This window comes from Pinus tabuliformis, chromosome 6, assembly GCF_031772625.1.
Source record: "Pinus tabuliformis cultivar Carrire ecotype Pingquan chromosome 6, CPIR1, whole genome shotgun sequence".
Taxonomy (NCBI): domain Eukaryota; kingdom Viridiplantae; phylum Streptophyta; class Pinopsida; order Pinales; family Pinaceae; genus Pinus; species Pinus tabuliformis.
In genome coordinates, this window is record NC_142292.1 from 2107063119 (window position 1) to 2107082528 (window position 19410).

General features: G+C 37.7%; 1 protein-coding gene across 2 annotated transcripts in view; it reads right to left on the minus strand.

Moving 5' to 3' along the window:
• Positions 1-19410, minus strand: part of LOC149267666 (dol-P-Man:Man(7)GlcNAc(2)-PP-Dol alpha-1,6-mannosyltransferase-like) — a 542356-nt gene that overhangs the window by 299378 nt on the left and 223568 nt on the right. For both annotated transcript variants that reach the window (XM_089433813.1, XM_089433817.1), the window contains exon 10: positions 16006-16077. In XM_089433813.1, coding sequence (XP_089289939.1) covers positions 16006-16077 — 72 coding nt within the window. The remainder of the gene's footprint in view (positions 1-16005; positions 16078-19410) is intronic.

Here is a 19410-nt window from a genome sequence, read left to right on the forward strand (position 1 = left end):
TCAAGTGCAACCTCTAAATTTGGTAGCTGCTCATCTCCTCATGGTACTTCTGCAAGCTCTGCAGGTAGAAGAACAATAGGGGATTTCTTTAATGTTGCTGGAAGGGTTGATGTGGATGGAAAGATAGTCCGTTTTCTTTGTGCTTGCGGTGTACCATTCAATGTGCTTCGCTCTCCCTATTGGCGTGAAATGGTAAAGGCCATCAATGAAGCCCCAAAAGGATACAAGGCTCCCAACTATGAGAAAGCTAGAACAGTGTTATTAGAAAGAGAAAAAGCTAAGGTTCAAAGAGCTTTGACACGTTTTACAAATGAGTGGGTAGATTCTGGGGTATCCGTTGTATCAGATGGGTGGACAAATATTAGAAACCAACATTTGATAAATGTTCTTGGTGTTTCTTCTAGTGGTGCAGTAATTATTACATGTCATGACTCTCCTCCATCAGTCCATCTGCACAAAACATTGCAGATCTCCTCTTGAAATCAATCAAAGATGTTGGTCCGAATAATGTGGTTCAAGTGATACAGATAATGCAGCAAATTGTAAGGCAGCGGGAAAAATTATTGAGCGTACTTATCCACACATCTTTTGGTCTGGGTGTCTGGTTCACACATTGAACCTTTTGATGCATGATATTGTGAAGCACAAAGAATGTGGGTGGATTATTGAGCTTTACAGGAGAGGGAAGCAACTCATTAAATTCATCACAGGGCATACAAGGGTAAACTACTTCTATGGCACTTACTCCAAGTTGCAGTTGCTTAAACTTGCAAAGACAAGATTTGCTAGTTATTACCTCAACTTTAGGCGGCTAGTGAAGGTGAGACAAGCTTTAACTAATCTGGTGTGTGCTGAATCATGGGATGAAATTAACACTGACATAGATGGTGCTAATCAGTCAAGGACACTGTTCTTGACAGTTACTTTTGGGCACAGGTTAAATATGTTTTGCAATTCACCAAACCAATTTATTACATGATCAAGTTTGCAGATTCAGATCGACCAGTAATTGGGGAGGTGTATGAGCAAATGGATAGCATGTTGGGGCAAATTAAAGACATTGTTGAGCCTAGAGATACCACCTTGTACAATTATATTCGTGCAGAGGTGGAAAACCGATGGGAAATGCTAAATGTTCCATTGCATACATTAGCATATGTTTTGACACCTAAATACTATCATCCATCATGGCTTTCAACACCAGCACCTGGGGGGGAAGCAGGAGAAAACCACACCAAGATCAAGAGGTTCATAGAAAATATATGGCTGCATTGAGTAAATTAATCCCTGATGAGGAGGAGGCTGCATTGGTACGGAGACAGGTGAGCAACTATATGCTTAACACTAGTCCATTTGGGAGCATGCATGCAATTAAAGATCGAGAGACATTTTCTTCTCTTGAGTGGTGGAACATGCATGGAGGGGGTACTCCACTTCTACAGACTTTGGCATTGCGGGTGCTATCACAGGTGGTAAATACTTCTTCTGCAGAGAGGTGTTGGAGCTCTTATTCTTTCATCCACAGTGTTAAAAGAACAGGTTGAGTTTAGACCGGGCAGAGAGCTTGGTTTATGTTCATTACAACTTCCGATTGTTGTCCCATTACTGTGAAGATGCAAAGTCTAATAAAGACCTGTTGATTTGGGACAAGAATCTAGAGGAGCCCAATTTGGAGGATGGAGTGTTGCGACTAGAGCAATTAGAGGATGCTCTTATCCAGGTATGTCCATTGTGGTATGAATTTTCCAATTTTTCCTTATAAAGCATTTCTCTAATTCATGTTTTTAATTTTTTTGCTAACTAGTGTTTTTTTTTGCATGAATGCTTTAAGCGATTCCAGGATGATGATGATCGTGTTGATATGCCACCCCCACCCCCATTTGGTCCCTTGGTTCCTAGGTTCCATGGTTCAACACCAACAGCAGGGGGTTCTTCTTCATCAGTTTCAGTGCCATTGCCACAACTTCCACAGGCACCATCTTCTTCATTGCCACCACGTGGAGGCCCGCCACCACGTTCTCTTCGTGGTGGAAGGAGGAGAGATTAGTAGATATATTCACAATCTACTACTTTTGTCATAGATTACTCATTAGACTTGTAGGCTTGTGAAGTTGAATTTTGAACCTTTTTTGTCTTGGCGGTGACCAGGTGACATATTTTGTAAACATTATTATTTGAATTTTGAACATGACAAATTTTGACAGTTGCTCACTTGCTAGAAAAATCATAATATGCTCTATGTTTTATGTTTTATAATATGCTTAAATGTTTTATGTTTTATAATATGCTTAAAAATTTGATGTATGTTTGTAATAGCTAGAATACAGATGGTTGTTATACATACTAGTAACTACAATGGAATCATGGATGCCATATCTATCTTGATTTATGCAAAAATAAGCATGTTTTCATGTCTTCTACAATTAATTTGGTATTTGGGATGTTTGTTTTGAGTATAAATGCAAAATATATATATATATAGCAGACGCTTCCGCGTTCCTGCTTCCAAAAAACGTCCCCACTTCGTGCAACATTGGTCAAGAGGACTACATGTGGGCAGGATCCTTGAGGAGTCCACCGCTTGGATCAATTCCTTTCTACAAGAGCCCAAGATTCAGCAGTAGCAAGATGGACTTAGTGTCAGATGATGAAGTGGAGTGTTTGGAGGACAGATGCAGTAGCTTGGGACCAGAGACTGATCAGTTTAGAAGTGCAAAAGTCAAGAGCAACGCAAAAGATTCAGAGGGTTAGAATCAATAGTAGTCAGATTCCAACATTCATTGTATTATGTTGAACACAGTTAAGTTCAGCTAATTTTGGATGTTTTTCAGTTGCTTCTCTCAACAACTAAGTTGCAGTGCGGATGCAGTGTTAGCAGCATAGCAGATGCAGCGTTTGAGAGGGAGTTGTAGTACAAATGCAGCAGTGGCAGTGGCAGTGTCATGGGCAACAGCAACACAGTGTTGGTGGCAACAACAGTGTAGAAAGGAGGTGCTTCAGAAACAAAGCAGCATGCAGGTGGACATTGTTGCTAGAGCACTTTCCTCGCTAAGAGGGAGTGTTAGATTTTGGTAGCATCGGAAGTGCTCTAGCCTTGAAATTTGATGGAGAGGCTAAGGCACATGAGTTCTAAAGAACCCAGAAACTGTTTGGTGAAATTCCACCCATAATATATTTTATTAAAATAACTAATATTTTTAATGGAGTTCCTAAGTGTAAAATTAGGAAAATTAAAATATTAATGGGTATTAATCAAAATATGGGTGAGAATGATCTAGAAGGCAGATCAAGTCATGTTTTGATTTTAGCCGTTGATTAGAGACTTAATCTCGGCCGTTGAAGACTCAACAGGAAAAGTAAAAAATGGAGGCTTAGGGTTCATTTGGAAACACACACAAGAGATTGAGGAAATCGATTTTCTGAGGTGATAAGTTTTGAGGAGGAAAATCGATTGGGGAAATCTTGCAACTGAGGGGCAGTGAGAATCTGAGAGGACTTTCTAGAGAATAATGGCAGAGAGGCAGAGAGAGCTTGCAAAGAGGCAGCGCAGCAGCCGAAATAGCTAACACAGAAAATTTGCCTGTCACGCAGAATCCAGAGCTGTCGGGATAGCCGAAACTGCCAAGAACTGTAGGAACTACCGAGAACTGCTGGAACAGCTAGGAGAGCTGGCGCAGAGGCATCACAGTAGCCGGGAGAGCTAACACAGAGGCATCACAATAACCGAGAGAGCTCATGCAGAAAAGTTTCCTGTCACACAGAATCCAAAATTGTCGGAACAACCGAAACTACCAGGAACTGTCGGAACAGCCGGGAGAGCTGACGGAGAGGGAAGAGAAGGTGACGCATGGCTGGCGCAGAGCCAACGCAGAAATAACCAGGGTTAGCCAGTCTTGTGCCGATCAACTGGAATTCTGCCGGGTGAAGTGAGGTAAAACTCACTAAGATTTTCCGCCAGTGTTTTCTCTGTAAAGGATTGCTAGATGAGCATCCTAGATTTGTATTCAGATATTTCTCATGCATAATAATAAACCCTCAAAGCTGCTGCACCAGTTTTCCCACATTGGGATTTTCTGGGGACTATTGTGTCCAAAAATAAGTGTGTCCTATGTATCATGTTCTTTGCTCTGTTTTCTGTTTCATGAGATCAAATATTTAATTAAGTGTAGGATGCAGAAGTAATTTGCTTCAGTATTCAGAAGAATAACTGGATAATGTAATTAAAATCAAGTAGGTGAAGTAGATTCAGATTTGCTGCAGTAGGGGTTAGAGTTTAGGAATTCTCATAGATGGGGAATTTTCCCATCACTTGATTTAGTTTTTGTATATTATTTTGTAGCATTATAACCCACTTACATGCTCTATTTTTCACACTAACTTTTGTTTCAGTTTTGCAGCCCTAACATTCTTTCTTGTAGCTCCCCTCAAGCTTCAAGACTCATTCCAAGGAGGTCGTGGGCATTAGGAGACTTTGTGAAGGAGGCTAGGTCGTGTATCATTTTGGAGCTTATATTCTCTAAATTGTAGAAACTCTTCATCTCTTTCGAGGCTCTTGTACTTGAAGGGATTTCCTTGTTGTTTCAATATCTCACATTGTATCTTTCCATTATTCCTTGGGCAACCCTCTAAGAGGCTCTAACCTCATTGTAACACCGTAATAAAAATTTATGTTTTTGTTGTGAGAGCGTGGGTTTACCCATGGCATCCTATTTCTCCATTTAGGGAGAAAGGCTAGTGGGTGGATTGATTGTTAACATTTCTATTTCTTTCATTTTTCAGACATATGCATGGTCTAACTGGGAAGTAACACAAATCGCATTTCTTTCTCTTCAAGTTTGCTACATGCTTTAAGTTTGCACCACTTATCATTGGTGCTACAAGTTTCAAGTTTACATTTCCATTTGCAACTTACTTTATGCAAGCATTTCTATAATTTTTAGGCGAAATTTGATACATTTAGTTTGGCACTTGTCTAAATAATTCATGCTTTATTGTTATGCCACATTTCCATTTTAAGTATATTGAAGCATTGTGTATTGGACAAGTTTATTTTCCAAAGCAACTATTTACTTTCATGTCAAGCTAATCTTCTTTTCTCAAGTTTAAAGTTCTTTTTGCAAAGCTATTGTGGGCATCAATCTTATCTCAATTCATTTTCAAGGCATTGCAATTTACATTGAGAAATTTTACATGCGTTTTATTTGCTCATTTTGCAAGCACATACATTTCAAGCTTCATTTGCTTTAGTTTGTTATTGGTTCATCATTTATCTTTAGAAACTCACAATTTTAATTGTTCATGAAGCTTATGCATCTTGTGTTTACTTGAGCAAATATACAAGTGATCTTGTGGAGCACATTTAATTGAAGCAATTTCTATCTTTTACATAGCACTCGCAATCTCACTTGCATATCATATTAGGTATTCTCATTTAGTTGCATTTTAAACAAATTAATCTCCAAGCATAAGCTTGGTTGATAGAAATCATAGGAAAAATACTTTCTTAGAAAGTTCTTCCAATTGGTATAAAGTAAGGTAAAGGTGTGTGACCCTGTAGTTATGAAGGTGGCTTGTCCCCTTGTAGGAACGAAGGCACACGCTGGCTAGTAAGACCCAGGGGAAGGATATCGTTAATGACACCACCGTGTCCTCGACCCCTTATTCTTACAGTCACCCCAATTTTTACCCTTTGTTACGAGCTCAAAAGGAAGATCTTTCACCTAGATTAGGCATTTAGATTAAAAGTAACTAAAATAATTGCATCCAATTTTAGTTTAGGTGCATTTCATATAAACACATCCCATTCTTTTACTTGCAAATAGTCATTACACTTGTCATTTATGAATGTGTTGAATTGGATACTTTGGGCAAGTAGTATCTCATTGTGCATGTAGAATTCTAATTGGTTTCCTTTGCAAGATATTCTTTCCTTGTATGCTTTGGATCAATGTTGCACGACTCGTACTCATATAAGACTCGTCACGGCATTAACTAGTTGACTCGTATAAGACTCGGGAACGACCCTTATAAGACTCGTCAAAATATGGTTAATTTTAAGCACAAAAAATTAACTAATAACAATTCCAATCCTTATAAGTTATAAAAACCACAATATATGCAATAATTCATAACATCATCTCATATCTATAAAATTACAACATAACATATTCGATATTTGTAAGAAAAACATTTAGATATTGAAAAAGAAAAGGACTCATGATTCCATAATTAAAATAAAAAATGTCAGCAAATTCAAAATTCAAATACATAAATGATCAATGATTGTCTCATAACAATCTTGAGTCTCATCACTCATGGACAACTACGCCTACAATAAGCCCTCGTGGAGCTAGTACTAACATCGGAAGGCTGAAGCAACTGTGAGGTAGGTGTATTTGGAGTCTCCATTTGAGATGACAACCTAGAGAGATCCCTAGTCTCTTCATCAAGAAAACTCAAATCAGGGGACTCCTCCTCCACAACCCAATCAGACTCTAAATCAATAGTATCCAATAAAATTGGATTCATATCCTTTGGTTGCACTTGTTTTGTGAGCATTCGAAGGTTGTAGTAGATGAAAACCAACTTCTCCAACCTCTCATGCTCCAATCTGTTTCTCTTTTTGTTGTGGCTGTGCTCAAACACTGACCAATTGCACTCACAAGAAGAAGCATTGCAGGGTTGACTTAAAACTCTGATGGAAAATTCTTGTAATTGTAGTGCCTTAGTGCCACAATCTATCCACCAATGAGCTGTAAAAAAATAACAACAAAGATATTAGTTTGCAATGCCAAACATATAAAAGAGAGCTAGCAAAATTACAAGCTAAGTTCTAACAATTTGCACTTACAAGGCATTTTCTTGTCCTTGAGATGTTGGCTTGAGCTTAATCCAAACATGTCTGATGCTTCCTTGTACATATCTCGTTTTATGTTGACTTTGTCTTGATATCTTGATTCGAGAACATATTCTCAATGCATATCATGACACCTCGCATCCCCTCGGATCTCTTGGAACGCTAGACCCCTCATTATAGAATAAGCTCAGATTGAGCTCCTGCTGCATGCAATGGTGAATGTAGTTGTTTGTACCACCTAGAATCAATAATTTGCCATATAGGGAGATATTTAGATTCATTTCCCTTATAGAAAGTCTTGATGGCCTCTTTGGCCCTATCCATGCCTTCATATATATATATATATATATATATATATATATCCCATTGCAGGTTTCTCTCCATCCATCAATTTCAAGACTTTCACAAGGGGCTCAGTGAAGCTGACAATCTCAGTGACTTTGTCCCACAAACTATCACCAAAGATAGATGCTTTCACAGACAATGCTTATGGTTTTGTGCTATCTTTCCAAAATACCCATTGCTGGCTACAAAACATTTTTCTCAAAGCTTGGTACTCATACAAAAGGATTTGGAGGGAAATAAAGTTTGTAGCAAACCATGTGACAGTTGGGCAACTAAGCTCACCCTGTGTGAATTCCCTCATAAGGTTCAACACCCAAGCATGATTATAAATATACTTGGTAATTTGTTTGCATTCCTGCACAACATCTTGCACCCACTCCAACTTCCCAATGTCCTCTAGCATCAAGTTTATGCAATGGGCAGCGTATGGAGTCCAAAAAATAGTGGGATATTTGACACAAAGCAACCTTCCAACTGCCACATAATTTGTTGCATTGTTCGTGATTACTTGGACAACATTTGTAACCCCAACTTCCTCCACCACATCAGCCAACAATGTAAAAATAAAATGTGCATCTTTTACATTTGTAGATGCATCAATGGATTTGAGGAACATGGCTCCTTTAGGGCAAGCTACAAAAAAAATTATTATTGTTCTACCCCTCTGATCTGTCCACCAATTAGACATAATTGGACAACCTGTAAATTTCCATGAGCTTTCAATGCTTTCCAATTGTTCCTGGACACACTCAAGCTCCTCATCTAGCTCTTTCCCCCTAAGTGCATTATAAGATGGGGCTTTGTATCCAGGGTCAACACTTGCAATGGCATCCACCATGGGCTGATAAAAATAAGACTTTGCATAGTTGAATGTGTTAGTGTCAATATTTGCATACTTCCATCAGTGATAAAAAATCCTCTTTTCATATCATATTAGGGTCCCATTCTGAAATTTTTGTCATTCCACTAGGCCTGTGTTTTGCCCTTTTGGACCCCTTCCCCTCACTCAATCCTTGAAATTCCAGTTTCCCCTACTTCCTAACATCCCTCCCTACCTCCCAAAATTTTCCTAAGAATTTAGAAGTCCCCTATCCCCTTTATTTCCTTTCATTCCTATAAATTTCCCAAATCCCCTGTTTTGCCTACACTAAACCCTAATTTCCTCTCCCATTGAGCTAGGGTTTGCTATGGAATCAGAGACATCTGAGCAGAGGAGGCATAAGGGAGGTCATATCAGCAAGTATGAGGCCACTCCAACTCATAAACATCATGTCTCCATCATTTTTCAAAAACTTCATTCCAAGGGACAAATCATTTGCCACACATAGGGCCAGTTTTTCTTCAAACTATGTTTCTGACCAAACAGAGATGAATTTGACAAAAGTGAGAGGTTTTTGTCCATCATAGGCCAAGGATGAAAAACCTCCTTTAGTTTTTACACAGGTGTCATGGTTTTGGAGAAATGTCAAAAATACAGTTGCTACAAGAGGTTTTCTGCATTTCTGGAGTGACCTTGGGAAAATCAATTTTTCTCCTAGCTGGAGTGTCCAAATGACTTTCTTGATAAGTCAAATGACAACTAGACTGGAATAGCTTTCCAATGAGCTATCGTGAGCTCAATATGGACATCGGGAAGGCACTCAAAATCAAGCTGCAATATGGAGGGCACGCGTGGCACAAAAATGGCACGTTGAGTAGTCTTGGGAGAAACACTTTTTGACAGGTCAAATCAAGTCCATTTTGGAAACTAAAGGTAGATTTGGAAACTAGACAGGACAAGCTTTCCAATGAGCTATCCTGGGCTCAATTTGGACACTGGGAAGACACTCAAAACTTGGCCGCAACATGGATGGCGCGCCTTGCACAAAAATGGCGGGTTTGAAAATTGTATGATATTTTTCAGTTTTCATTGCAAATTTGATTTTCATCTTGGGAAATCAAGTTTTTACTTATGTAATTGATGATGTAAATGTAATTATGGTGTTTTTATTATTACCTAGGGTAAATACATTAGGTAAATGGACTCAATGAGGTGTAATGAATTAATTTCATTGTAATTAGGGATGAGTCACTTTGACCACCCTATACTCTAGCTATCAGTTCAGATTTTGGTGGAACTGCTCCTCCACTCATGGATTCGACCCCTGAGGCTGGGAGGAGTTTGTTTGAGGCCTATATCTTGTATTTTTCAGTCTTTTCAAAGGTTGGACTCAGTTGGATGTTGTAGTATTGATCAGAGACACTAGTGTAATCAGTGTTTGGCAGAATTTAATGAATGAGTTGCAGCTATTTTGGTGGAACGTTGTGGTATGGAATTTTGACATAGTTTCTTCTTATGTTGTATATGTTTGAATGTTTTGTACTCTCATGTTTCATTTCACTTGTATGATATGTTGATTTTCAAGTTGATGATAAGAATACATCTTACATGCTCTGTTATGGAGAAATCTTCATAATTTGTCCAATTTCTTCAATTTAGAAAGAATACATGCTTGTCTTGCTCTTTCTAGCACCTCACCTGTCTGATCCATCTCACTTTAGAACCTTAAAGTGTTTGAGTGCCTATCTACCTTGCTCCATCAGATGTTTGCAATCATACCCTTATTTCCCCTGACCTAGTCTTTTTGACCAAATTCTCATCCAGCAACCCAATTTCAAACAATCAAACCCTTCTGTACATCATAACTAGCCTAAAACCCTAATTCATCCAGCCCTCTTGGTTGTGATTTTATGGAGAGAGCCCTCTCCGGCTTGGTAGGGCTAGATACCAAGTCAAAAGGTTAGTTTGTGGTTACCTCAACTGGACTGTTCCTCAGCCTTGGAGATCCGGAGGAGTGGTAACAAAATGAAAGATTGTTATGGTACCAAAACCTCCTCACTGCCATATCTGCCTCCTTCCTCTTCTTTTCACTAAAACTATCCGAGGTTGGTTGAGATCCTGGAGTTGTATGAGGACTGAAGAAAGAAGAGGTTATACTCCTGTTTGCCACAACACTTGAAGAGGAGTTACCAATACTTGGACTTTGAATGTGTGTTTTACTCTAAGAAAAAGATCTACCTATCCAACAATCTCATCCTTCCTTAATGCCCTCTTAGAACTTTCTTCTTTAATGTATTCCAAAGCAGCTGCCATTTCAGTAGTGACTTCATCAGGGAAATTTTGACAACATTCCACACCATTCCCAGGAATTTTGGCTAGGTGGTATTTTAGCCTATTTATGCCTGCATGCATTGTGGCATTGCAATAATTGCACTTGACATGGTGGTCATTATCGGCAATAATTAGTTTACCATGTGCCTATGCCAGATCACGAGACTTTATAGAACCCTTCGGTGGCATGGTGACAGAAACTGGAAGAAAAATAAATAAATTTTAAATTTTTTTGGTTTTGAATTTTTTTTTTAATTTGCAAATTTTTTTTGGCCCTGTGGCTGAGTTTCTCAGCCACACAAGGTCGTTGTGTGGCTTAGAAACTCAACCACAGGGCTTGCGGGATGAGGACTGTCATGTGGTTGAGAAACTCAGCCACAGGCCCAAACATTAAAAATAAAAAAATAAAAATTGCAAACATAAAAAAAAAAAAAAAAATTCAAAACAAAAAAAACTAAATTGAATACAAAAAAATTACATGGAAAACATTCAAACAAGGTTCATGAAGCCTACCTAAAGTTGGGTCTGCTCCGATGAAGCCTCCTTTAGCCTCCTCCAAGAGCTCCTTCACTATGCAATGGAGTCACTCAACACTCATACAAATTAGCCAAACACTCAAATGACAAGTGAATGACAAATGGAAGGGAGAGAGGTGCTTATAAAGCATTTTCTTCCCTCCAATTTCCCTTTCCCTCCACCTCATTTCCAAAAAAGAAAAAGAAAAATAAAAAATCAAACAAAATGTGTCTTTTGAGACTCGACGGGTTCTATAGTGTTTCGATACAAGTTCTATAGCATACCCACAGGTCTTATATGAGTAGCCAAGTATAATAAAATACCCTCTGAGTCTGGGTCTTAAGCACGGGTTCTATGCGAGTGACCCGACTCGGTATAGAACCTGCCAAGACCCGTGGGTACTCACGGGTCTAATACAGGTCGTGCTTCATTGCTTTGGATTAATAAGTGATCATATATCTTGAAAGAATTTTAATATCTTGCATTTCAATATGAAGCACCTTATTTTATTTTGAGTAGGTATCATTCATTTTGAGCAATATTTTGAAGGCATTGGTTTTACATATGCTTATTATTATCTCATGTGTTCATGGTTATTGAAGTTGATTTTAGCTCATATTGCTTATATCATATTTTCTTGTAATCTCAAAAAAATAATCCACTTCACTCTAACATCCCCTAGAAACCTCACATTTTTTAACTTAGTTTTCCATTTAGGGACCAACCCCCTTAGCTAACCTAGGAGATAACTTAAACAGAGAGAGTTGGGAATAGGTGATAGCCCCTTCTCTTAGTTCTTGACACCAACCACACCTTGTGGGGTTAAAAGCTTTTCTCACTAACTCGTAGTTGTAGGCGGCAAGTGTTTAACAAGTCCCATTAAAAGTATAGATGGGAGTGTCATTTCATAAGAAGTCACGTTCTTTTATAGAGACATGTCCTTCCACATGCCACTTCATTAACTAGTAATTAATTATTATTATTATTCATTATTCATTATTTATATTATTTTATGTATATTTATGTTCATAACATTGTCTTCTCCTTAGAAATTCTTTGTCATCGAAGCATATTCACGAAAATGCTTTATGTCTCTTTTAATTCTGCTTGTAATATATTCACTTGATTCTTTGATTTGGATGTTATCATAGTTGATGAGACAAGACGATGTTGGAAGAATTTGTCATTGGTGTCAAAGGGTGAATGGGACAACATTTGTTTGATGATTTGCCTGCACATTTCAGCAAATTTCGATGCAAGGACACTCTAGATTGGTAACCCTTGCCAACCCATTTCCTTTGATAGGTGGTACGCCCTATGGGTCCTCTTGGTTGGAGAGATATTAATTTTTTAAGTTTGATGCCCCAAAGATGTTAGTTTTTGTAGCATCGGATGTGTTCTAGCCACGAAATTTAGTGGAGGGACTAGAATACATGAGATCTCCAAAACCTAGAAATTGTTTCTGGAAATTCCATCTAGAGATGACTTAATTAGATTATTAACCCATTTTTTCATGTTTCCCAAGTCTAAACTTAGGAAAATTGTTTAATTAATCAAAATTAATTAATTCAATATGAGAATTATCTAAAAACTCACATGTATTGATCCAGAAATAATCTGCGCCATCGATTAAGATTTAATCTTGGCCGTTGGAGTTCCAACATGAAGATATAAGAAGGGATCGATATCGTGATGGAGAACACACCAAAGTCACTAGGAGAATTTTATTTCCCAAAGTAGCAACAGTCAATTGCTGGAGAGTTCAACCTTCAGTGAGGAAGCAAAGACAGTGAAGGGCAGAGACATGGAGGTTGGAGGAATATTTCCAGATCCAGTGAGTGCATTTGCAGAGAGGCAGAAGAGCCACAGTGAGGCTGACAAAAGGGACTATGCAGTGGTCTCTAAACGAGTTCGATTTGCAGATTCAGGAAGTTGTTTCAATGTTCCGGTGGCAGAGGAATTTTGCAAAGGCCAGGAGAAGCGTTTCCAGAGTTAGTGGCAAACAAAAGCAACAACTCAGATTGAGATCCAGGCTGTACAAATTAGAGCCTGTTCAGAGCCCACATAGAGGGTGATGCAGGGCAATTCGTAGAGGGTTTCAGAGGCCATTCTTCAATGTCGGATTTGCTTGTGGGGTGCCGAAAATTTCTCACTAGATTTTTGCCAATATTTTTCTTTATAGGATTGCCAAATTCGACATCAAGATTATTGTACTCATATTTCATTGCTGCTTTATAATAAAACCCTCATTTGCTTCACTGGTTCTCCCAAGTTGGGTTTTTCCGAGGACATTTGTCCAAAAATAACGGTGGCATTTCTATTGTGTGTGTGCTAGTGTTTTCTTAGCTTCCTACGTTATTATTTCTGCAGAATTTTATTTGTGAAGATTGCAGTGTGATTTATTTGATATTCGTCATAGCAAATAAATTAGAAAAATAATTAACAATTAGAAAAATAAATTCCAATTGCTGCAATAGGATTTCAGTTTTAGAATTTTCACAAAAGATGGGTTTAGCACCAGCACCTTTGCCCATAGAGTTTATAACCTTAACACTTCATTGCTTCCCTAGAAAAGGGTCTAGCATTATAAATTAAAATGCCCTAAATCCATTGTCAAAGTCAGCCTTGAATTATGCATATTGAAAGACACAGAAAAAAAACTTTTAAAAGTAGTCTTAGCCTCTTCGTTCAGGTTAACTCCAGTAAAAGACAGGTTCGTTAAAAGGTCTAGTCAGCCTCAGAATAGGCCCCTCCAATGTGTATAAATATGTCCTAGCTGTGGACATTCATGGCATGCAATTCGTGAAGTAATTTGGGTGATCTGAGGAGCAATACAAGAAGAAGAAGTCTGAGGCCTGAGCCTTTTTGAAGATCTGAAGAAGGTCGAGCAAGCTTGGAGTTTGATTATCTGATCTTGTTGTGGAATATTTTAATTCTGGCTCAAAGAAGTCTGGGAGGTTTCCTCCTCCTGTTTGAAGCTTACTGAACAGATTTTCTTTTTCTTCTTGGAGACAAACTGTACATGATCTAAAGATCTCATCCGAGTTCATCATGAGGCCATAATCCAAGTTTTTCTGGGGCACACTGTGAACTGTTTGAGGGTAATTTTTTGTTTGTATTTTATCCCTCTCCTGATGCCAATTTTGGCCCTCATGAGGCCTCTTCTGTGACTGTCTCATAGGCCAAATTTTGACTCCCTTTCTCAGGATATACTTTTGTTCAAGGTTCAGGTTTTATGATATATTTACAGTCTCTTTCGGCCAGTCCATCTGTGAGTATCCCAGGGTATTGTAAAGCAGATTCAAGATTTCTTTAGGGTTATAACTAAGGTTAGAGTTAAATCAGAAGTCAACCCTGAGACTGTATAGACCAACTGAAACTTTTTAGGCTTGTTGTGTAGCAAACCTGAAGCCACACTTGGAGGTCACCTTGAAGGTATTCTTGTAGATATTTGGAGCAATCAGAAGCATGCCTTTGGTCCCTGTCTTGTACAAGTTCTGGAGCAGTCTTTGTCATTTGTCCTGTAGAAGATTTGTAACAGATTTGAAGCAGTTCTTGTGGACCTATCCCTAAGTCCTGTTGAAGCAGCTATTGTAGCAGATTTGTAACAAACTTGAAGCAGCTCCTGTTGATGAATTTGTGAGGCAAAATTAAAGGTCAGTATAAGGGCACCTGTAGTTGAATTGAAGGTCTGAATTAGAGTGGCATATTTATTGGAGCAAAGCTGAAGTTGAACTTGTTCAAGGAGATTGAATGTTGTTGTAATTGGGTCATTGTTCTTAATACTGAAGCCCAAGAAGCTTTTATTTTATCTTTTATTCTATAGGGTGTCAAGGTGGTGTTAGGGAAGGAAGTTGTAGCTTCCTTCAGGAGGTTGTCACCTCCTTCCAGTCAGAGTTGGTAAATCTTGGGATTGTAGCACTTCCAATTCTAGCTGGTAAATCTGGAAGATGTAGCTTTCCTTGTAATATAAATATAGTGTTCATATATATATCTTGTGTTCCTTTGATGTGATGTTATTGGTTAATTGTTTTGATACTTAAATTGTTGAAATTAATGAAATACTAATTCACCCCCGCTTTCCACCCCCCCCCCCCCCCCCCCCCTTCTCAGTATTTCCAACAAATGATACAAACTATCGCTGAAATTTTGTTTATTCTGTTACCATATGGATGTACAGCTTCCTGGTTTTGTTTTATATGATATTTTTATTTTCTTCCAATGGAATTCAACATTGTATAGGGCTAAGGGTTTGACATGGTCAATGACCCAAAACTTGAAAAGTGGGGTTGGCCAAAAGCCAAATCAAATAAACTCTAAATGTGGTGTGGCCAGAAGCCAAATCATAAAATAAGCTCTGATACCAAATGTGATAACCAAACCTAGCTCACAAGTTAATTGTCCAAAAGATCTGGAATATAAAAATATCATTATAGGATAAATAAACAATATATATAAATGTATAAGTAAAATTCATATGATGTTACAAATGAGGGTTCCATTATAAATACTACGCGGGAGTGCCCTTTCATAATAAGTCACTTCTTTTCATACAAACATGTCCTTTCACATGTCTCTTCATTAACTATTAATTATTATTATTATTTAATATTTATATTATGTTGTATATATTTATGTTCATAACAGCAACAAGTCAAACAGGAGAACGTCAAGTTTCTCACAATAAGCTGGATGTGAGATTTAATGAACATCTTACAAACTGAGGAAAGAACACTCCGATTCTTCTGTATGATTCCTTATCTTTCCTTTCTTTTGTGTGATAAAGAAACTCAATCTTCTATTATGTCAATTCTCAAATAAGTTTACATCAAGGGAGTATGCATCCCTCTATTTTTACATGAACAATAAGAACCATCATAACATCCCTAGCGCAAAAGACTACAGAACCAATATATTTCCTAATACCTAAGCAGTCAGCTTGAATAAAGAGTCTTAAAATATCACATATTTGATCCTTCAAATATAGAACCATCACTTCAATCCAAAGGGACTTTTCAATTCTGACCCTGCATAAAGAGAATTTTCTAAGAAATAATATGATTGAAGTTTCATATCCCTAGATGAACAAACAAAAGGAAAATGTTGATTTCGTGGGGTTAAATGAATTATCACTTACCAGCAGAAAGTGTAAACCAATAGGACATATAAGCAATACAATGTCACATCTGAACACAGCCATTGCAAAAACCTGCATTTCCACAAGAAAAGCATCAATGAAATAACAAAAGATAAATGATATACAAATCAAAAGACTAGAAAAGTGCAACATTTCAAGAGACTATATACAGATTAATTGAAGTCAAAAAGAAAACCTAGAGAACAGAGACAACAGAGCATTATCATTATAGAAACACTTTCACCATTTGTCTGCTTCCAAAGGATATTCAACTATATGTTCCTATACACATGCCGTTGAGATCAAAGCTTGATAAACAGGAATCTCATAAACACCACTTAACCTTATATATGCTGATCACCTGGCAAAAATCCTGTTCTGCAATCTTGCTGTCAAATTTTCTGTAGAACAACATTGTACTTGGAAAGGGATATGATGAAGGTGCCAATACCTAGGAAGTATTCAGTATTTTCTTCCCTAACATTCTGCTCCTTTATCTTCAAAATATAAGTATGTTCCTGTTATCTCTCAATCTCTCCCTACAAGGAAAAGTCCTAACCTTTCTTGGGTAGAGCCAAAGAGTACTAGCAAGCAAATCACCCATTGCCACCTTGGTGATTTTCTCCACGCTCCAAACTATGGAAATTCTAGACAAAGGAGGCTCCCTGTGTCAATGTAAGCCTATCCATTTGAGTATAGGGTGAAGGGACTTAGCTCAGGCCAACCTCACTTAGCCAACTCACTCAACATTAAAGTGAAAGTCCAAAGGTCTTTAAGGTGAACGAAACTCCTAAAGCTCAAGTTCACAAAGAGCTCAATATTGCTAGTCCAAGATTGTCCAAGTAGAACATGTTGAAGTGGAAATGAGAGCAGACTCACAAGGAGGTTCAAGCCCAATACTCTCAATGGTTCTTTATGCTTGTGAAATATGCAAGAGTTAGTACGAATCTAAGGTGCTTTTAGAGTGAATATTGGTGCTTGCAATGATACCAAGTGTATTGTACTGCTGAAATGAAATTAACCATGTGCATTTACAACATTATTAGCTTATGGAAAAACTTAAAATAATAAAATGTTCTATTTTTGTAGCCATGGTCGGTCTTCATAATTGATATTTTAGCCCTCCAAATATATGTAATACATGTTCTTCATGTCGGCTTCAAAGAGAAGGAAAATTAATTTTTAAATTTAAATTATTATTGCCCCTAAAAAGGCAGGTCGGCCCTTCATAAGATCAAGTTGGCTCCATCAAGGGTCACGACCATTTGACTTTGTTGTCGCTCAGATTGTGCAGGCACCACGACAACTGCGCAGGTCGGGGGTTGTCACCCTAATCCTCGACCTCTTTGTCCTAGTTGTCTCCTAACAACAGGCTATGGGGGTAGACCCTATGAAAATGAGACAATGAAAGACAAGTTGGGAACCAGCTTATCCGGGAGACACAGTTGAGTGGCCTAGCTACTCGGTTTAATTTAAAAAGACTTAAGGATTCGATTAGATTTAGAAATGAGACCAGTGCCTTATGGAGTGAAAATTCTTGCTTATTACAAATCAAGAACAAGTAACCAGATAGACAATTGTTGCTTAAAATGATCAACTAACCTACATACACTGTGGCTCTAACGATTGCAAGGTCATTGTGTTAACCACTAAAAAGGGTTGAATCCCTCAAGCTAGATGAGAAAGGGTTGTCCTAGAAATCTATCAACCAAGCTTATGCTTAGAGGTAAATGCAAATCAAGCCTAGAATGCTTATGCAGTTATTATGAGTGAAATTCTTAGTTAAGATTTGCTTAAGGTTTAAGTACTTAAGTTACGATAATTCTTCAAGAGAAATTGTGAATCAAAATGCAATTTTACAACCAAGAAAGTGCCAATGTCAAATCCACAAGATAAATGATACAATCACCAAGCTTCTTAAAATTATAAAAGATCACAATATTAACTTAGTGTTGAAGAAAGTGTAACTAGGTTTGGTCTCCATAAATGTACTTTTGATATTTGTATTTATTCAAGAAAAGAAATATTATTCTTATATTATTTGTCAATGAGTTTTTTGCTCATTGAAATAGGTCTAGCACATGTTAAGAGCTATAGGTGAGTCAAATAGTCAAAAGAAAATGTTGAAGGCCTTATGGGCATGTTACACCATGTATGATTATGTATTAGAGTCAAGAGAATACCTCCAACCAAAGTCAAAGTCTCCTCCAAGCATGTGACACCACCAAAGAAGCAATCTGAGCTAAATATGTCAAGTCAGCCTGCAATCTTCTAGTTGGCCTACAAGTCGGCCTAAAGGAGGGACAGTCCTCTATATATAGAGGTTGTCCACTCCCTCATAAAGTCAAGCACTTACCTCTGAAATCAACGAAGAAGGATGGCCAAGCAAAGGTGAAGAGAAGACAAGTTTGAGGAGCCTCTAGTGCAGCAAAAGAGAATAAGTCAAGACTGAAGTCAAAAGGACTGTTTTTAGGGTGAAAAACTGTTATGTAAAAATTAGTTAGATTAGGTTTATTATTTAATTTTTAGTTAAATTAGACGAAAGGGCACGATCATAAGATCATGCCCTTTCCCCAAAGGGTGTCCATGGCAGTATATAAGCCAGGAACCCCATTTGTAATCAACATCATCTGTAATTCATCATTTTAATAAAATATTTATATATCTATTTCTGCATATCAGAAGATTTTTGTTTCATCTGGTATCAGAGCATCGATCCTGCCGCCTGCAACACTGTTCAACCACCATTATCTTCATCCCTCCACGCTCACTATTCTTCCGACTGTCTTTTATCTGTTACATTTGGCATACCCTTCCAACGCAGTCGTTTTTTTTCGTGATCCACTGCCACTGCAAACCATAATACGCGTTGTCACAATCCCGCTCCCTGTTCTGCCATCCGCTATCCGTCGCATCTGCAGAGTGTATCCGATCCAAATCTGCGTTTTCCAGGCGTAAGTTATCGTTCCTCAATTGGTACGCACGCTGAAATTTGCCCGGGTTCTGCGGTAATATCCGCTGGAAGCATTGGTCGTGACGTATTGGGGTGAACGTAACTGTCCGTTTTCAAATTATATAACATACGTTTAAATATTACATATATAATTAAATGTCTATATATATATATATGTAAGTTATATATAATACATAACTATAATTTAATTATAAGTTATAAAGTTAAATATAACATTATTTAAAAAAAAATAATTAATTAAATTAAATTATTAAATTAATTTAATTTAATTATTAAAAAAAAACAACAACAACAACTTAAGCAGGAAGATAAATACACGCCCCCGCAAACCCGCTCGATGTCGACAATGACAATGGCGGATTTTCAGACAAAATTGTTGGATTCGGAGCATAAGATAAATAACAACCATGACAAAGTCAGTAAAAGATTAA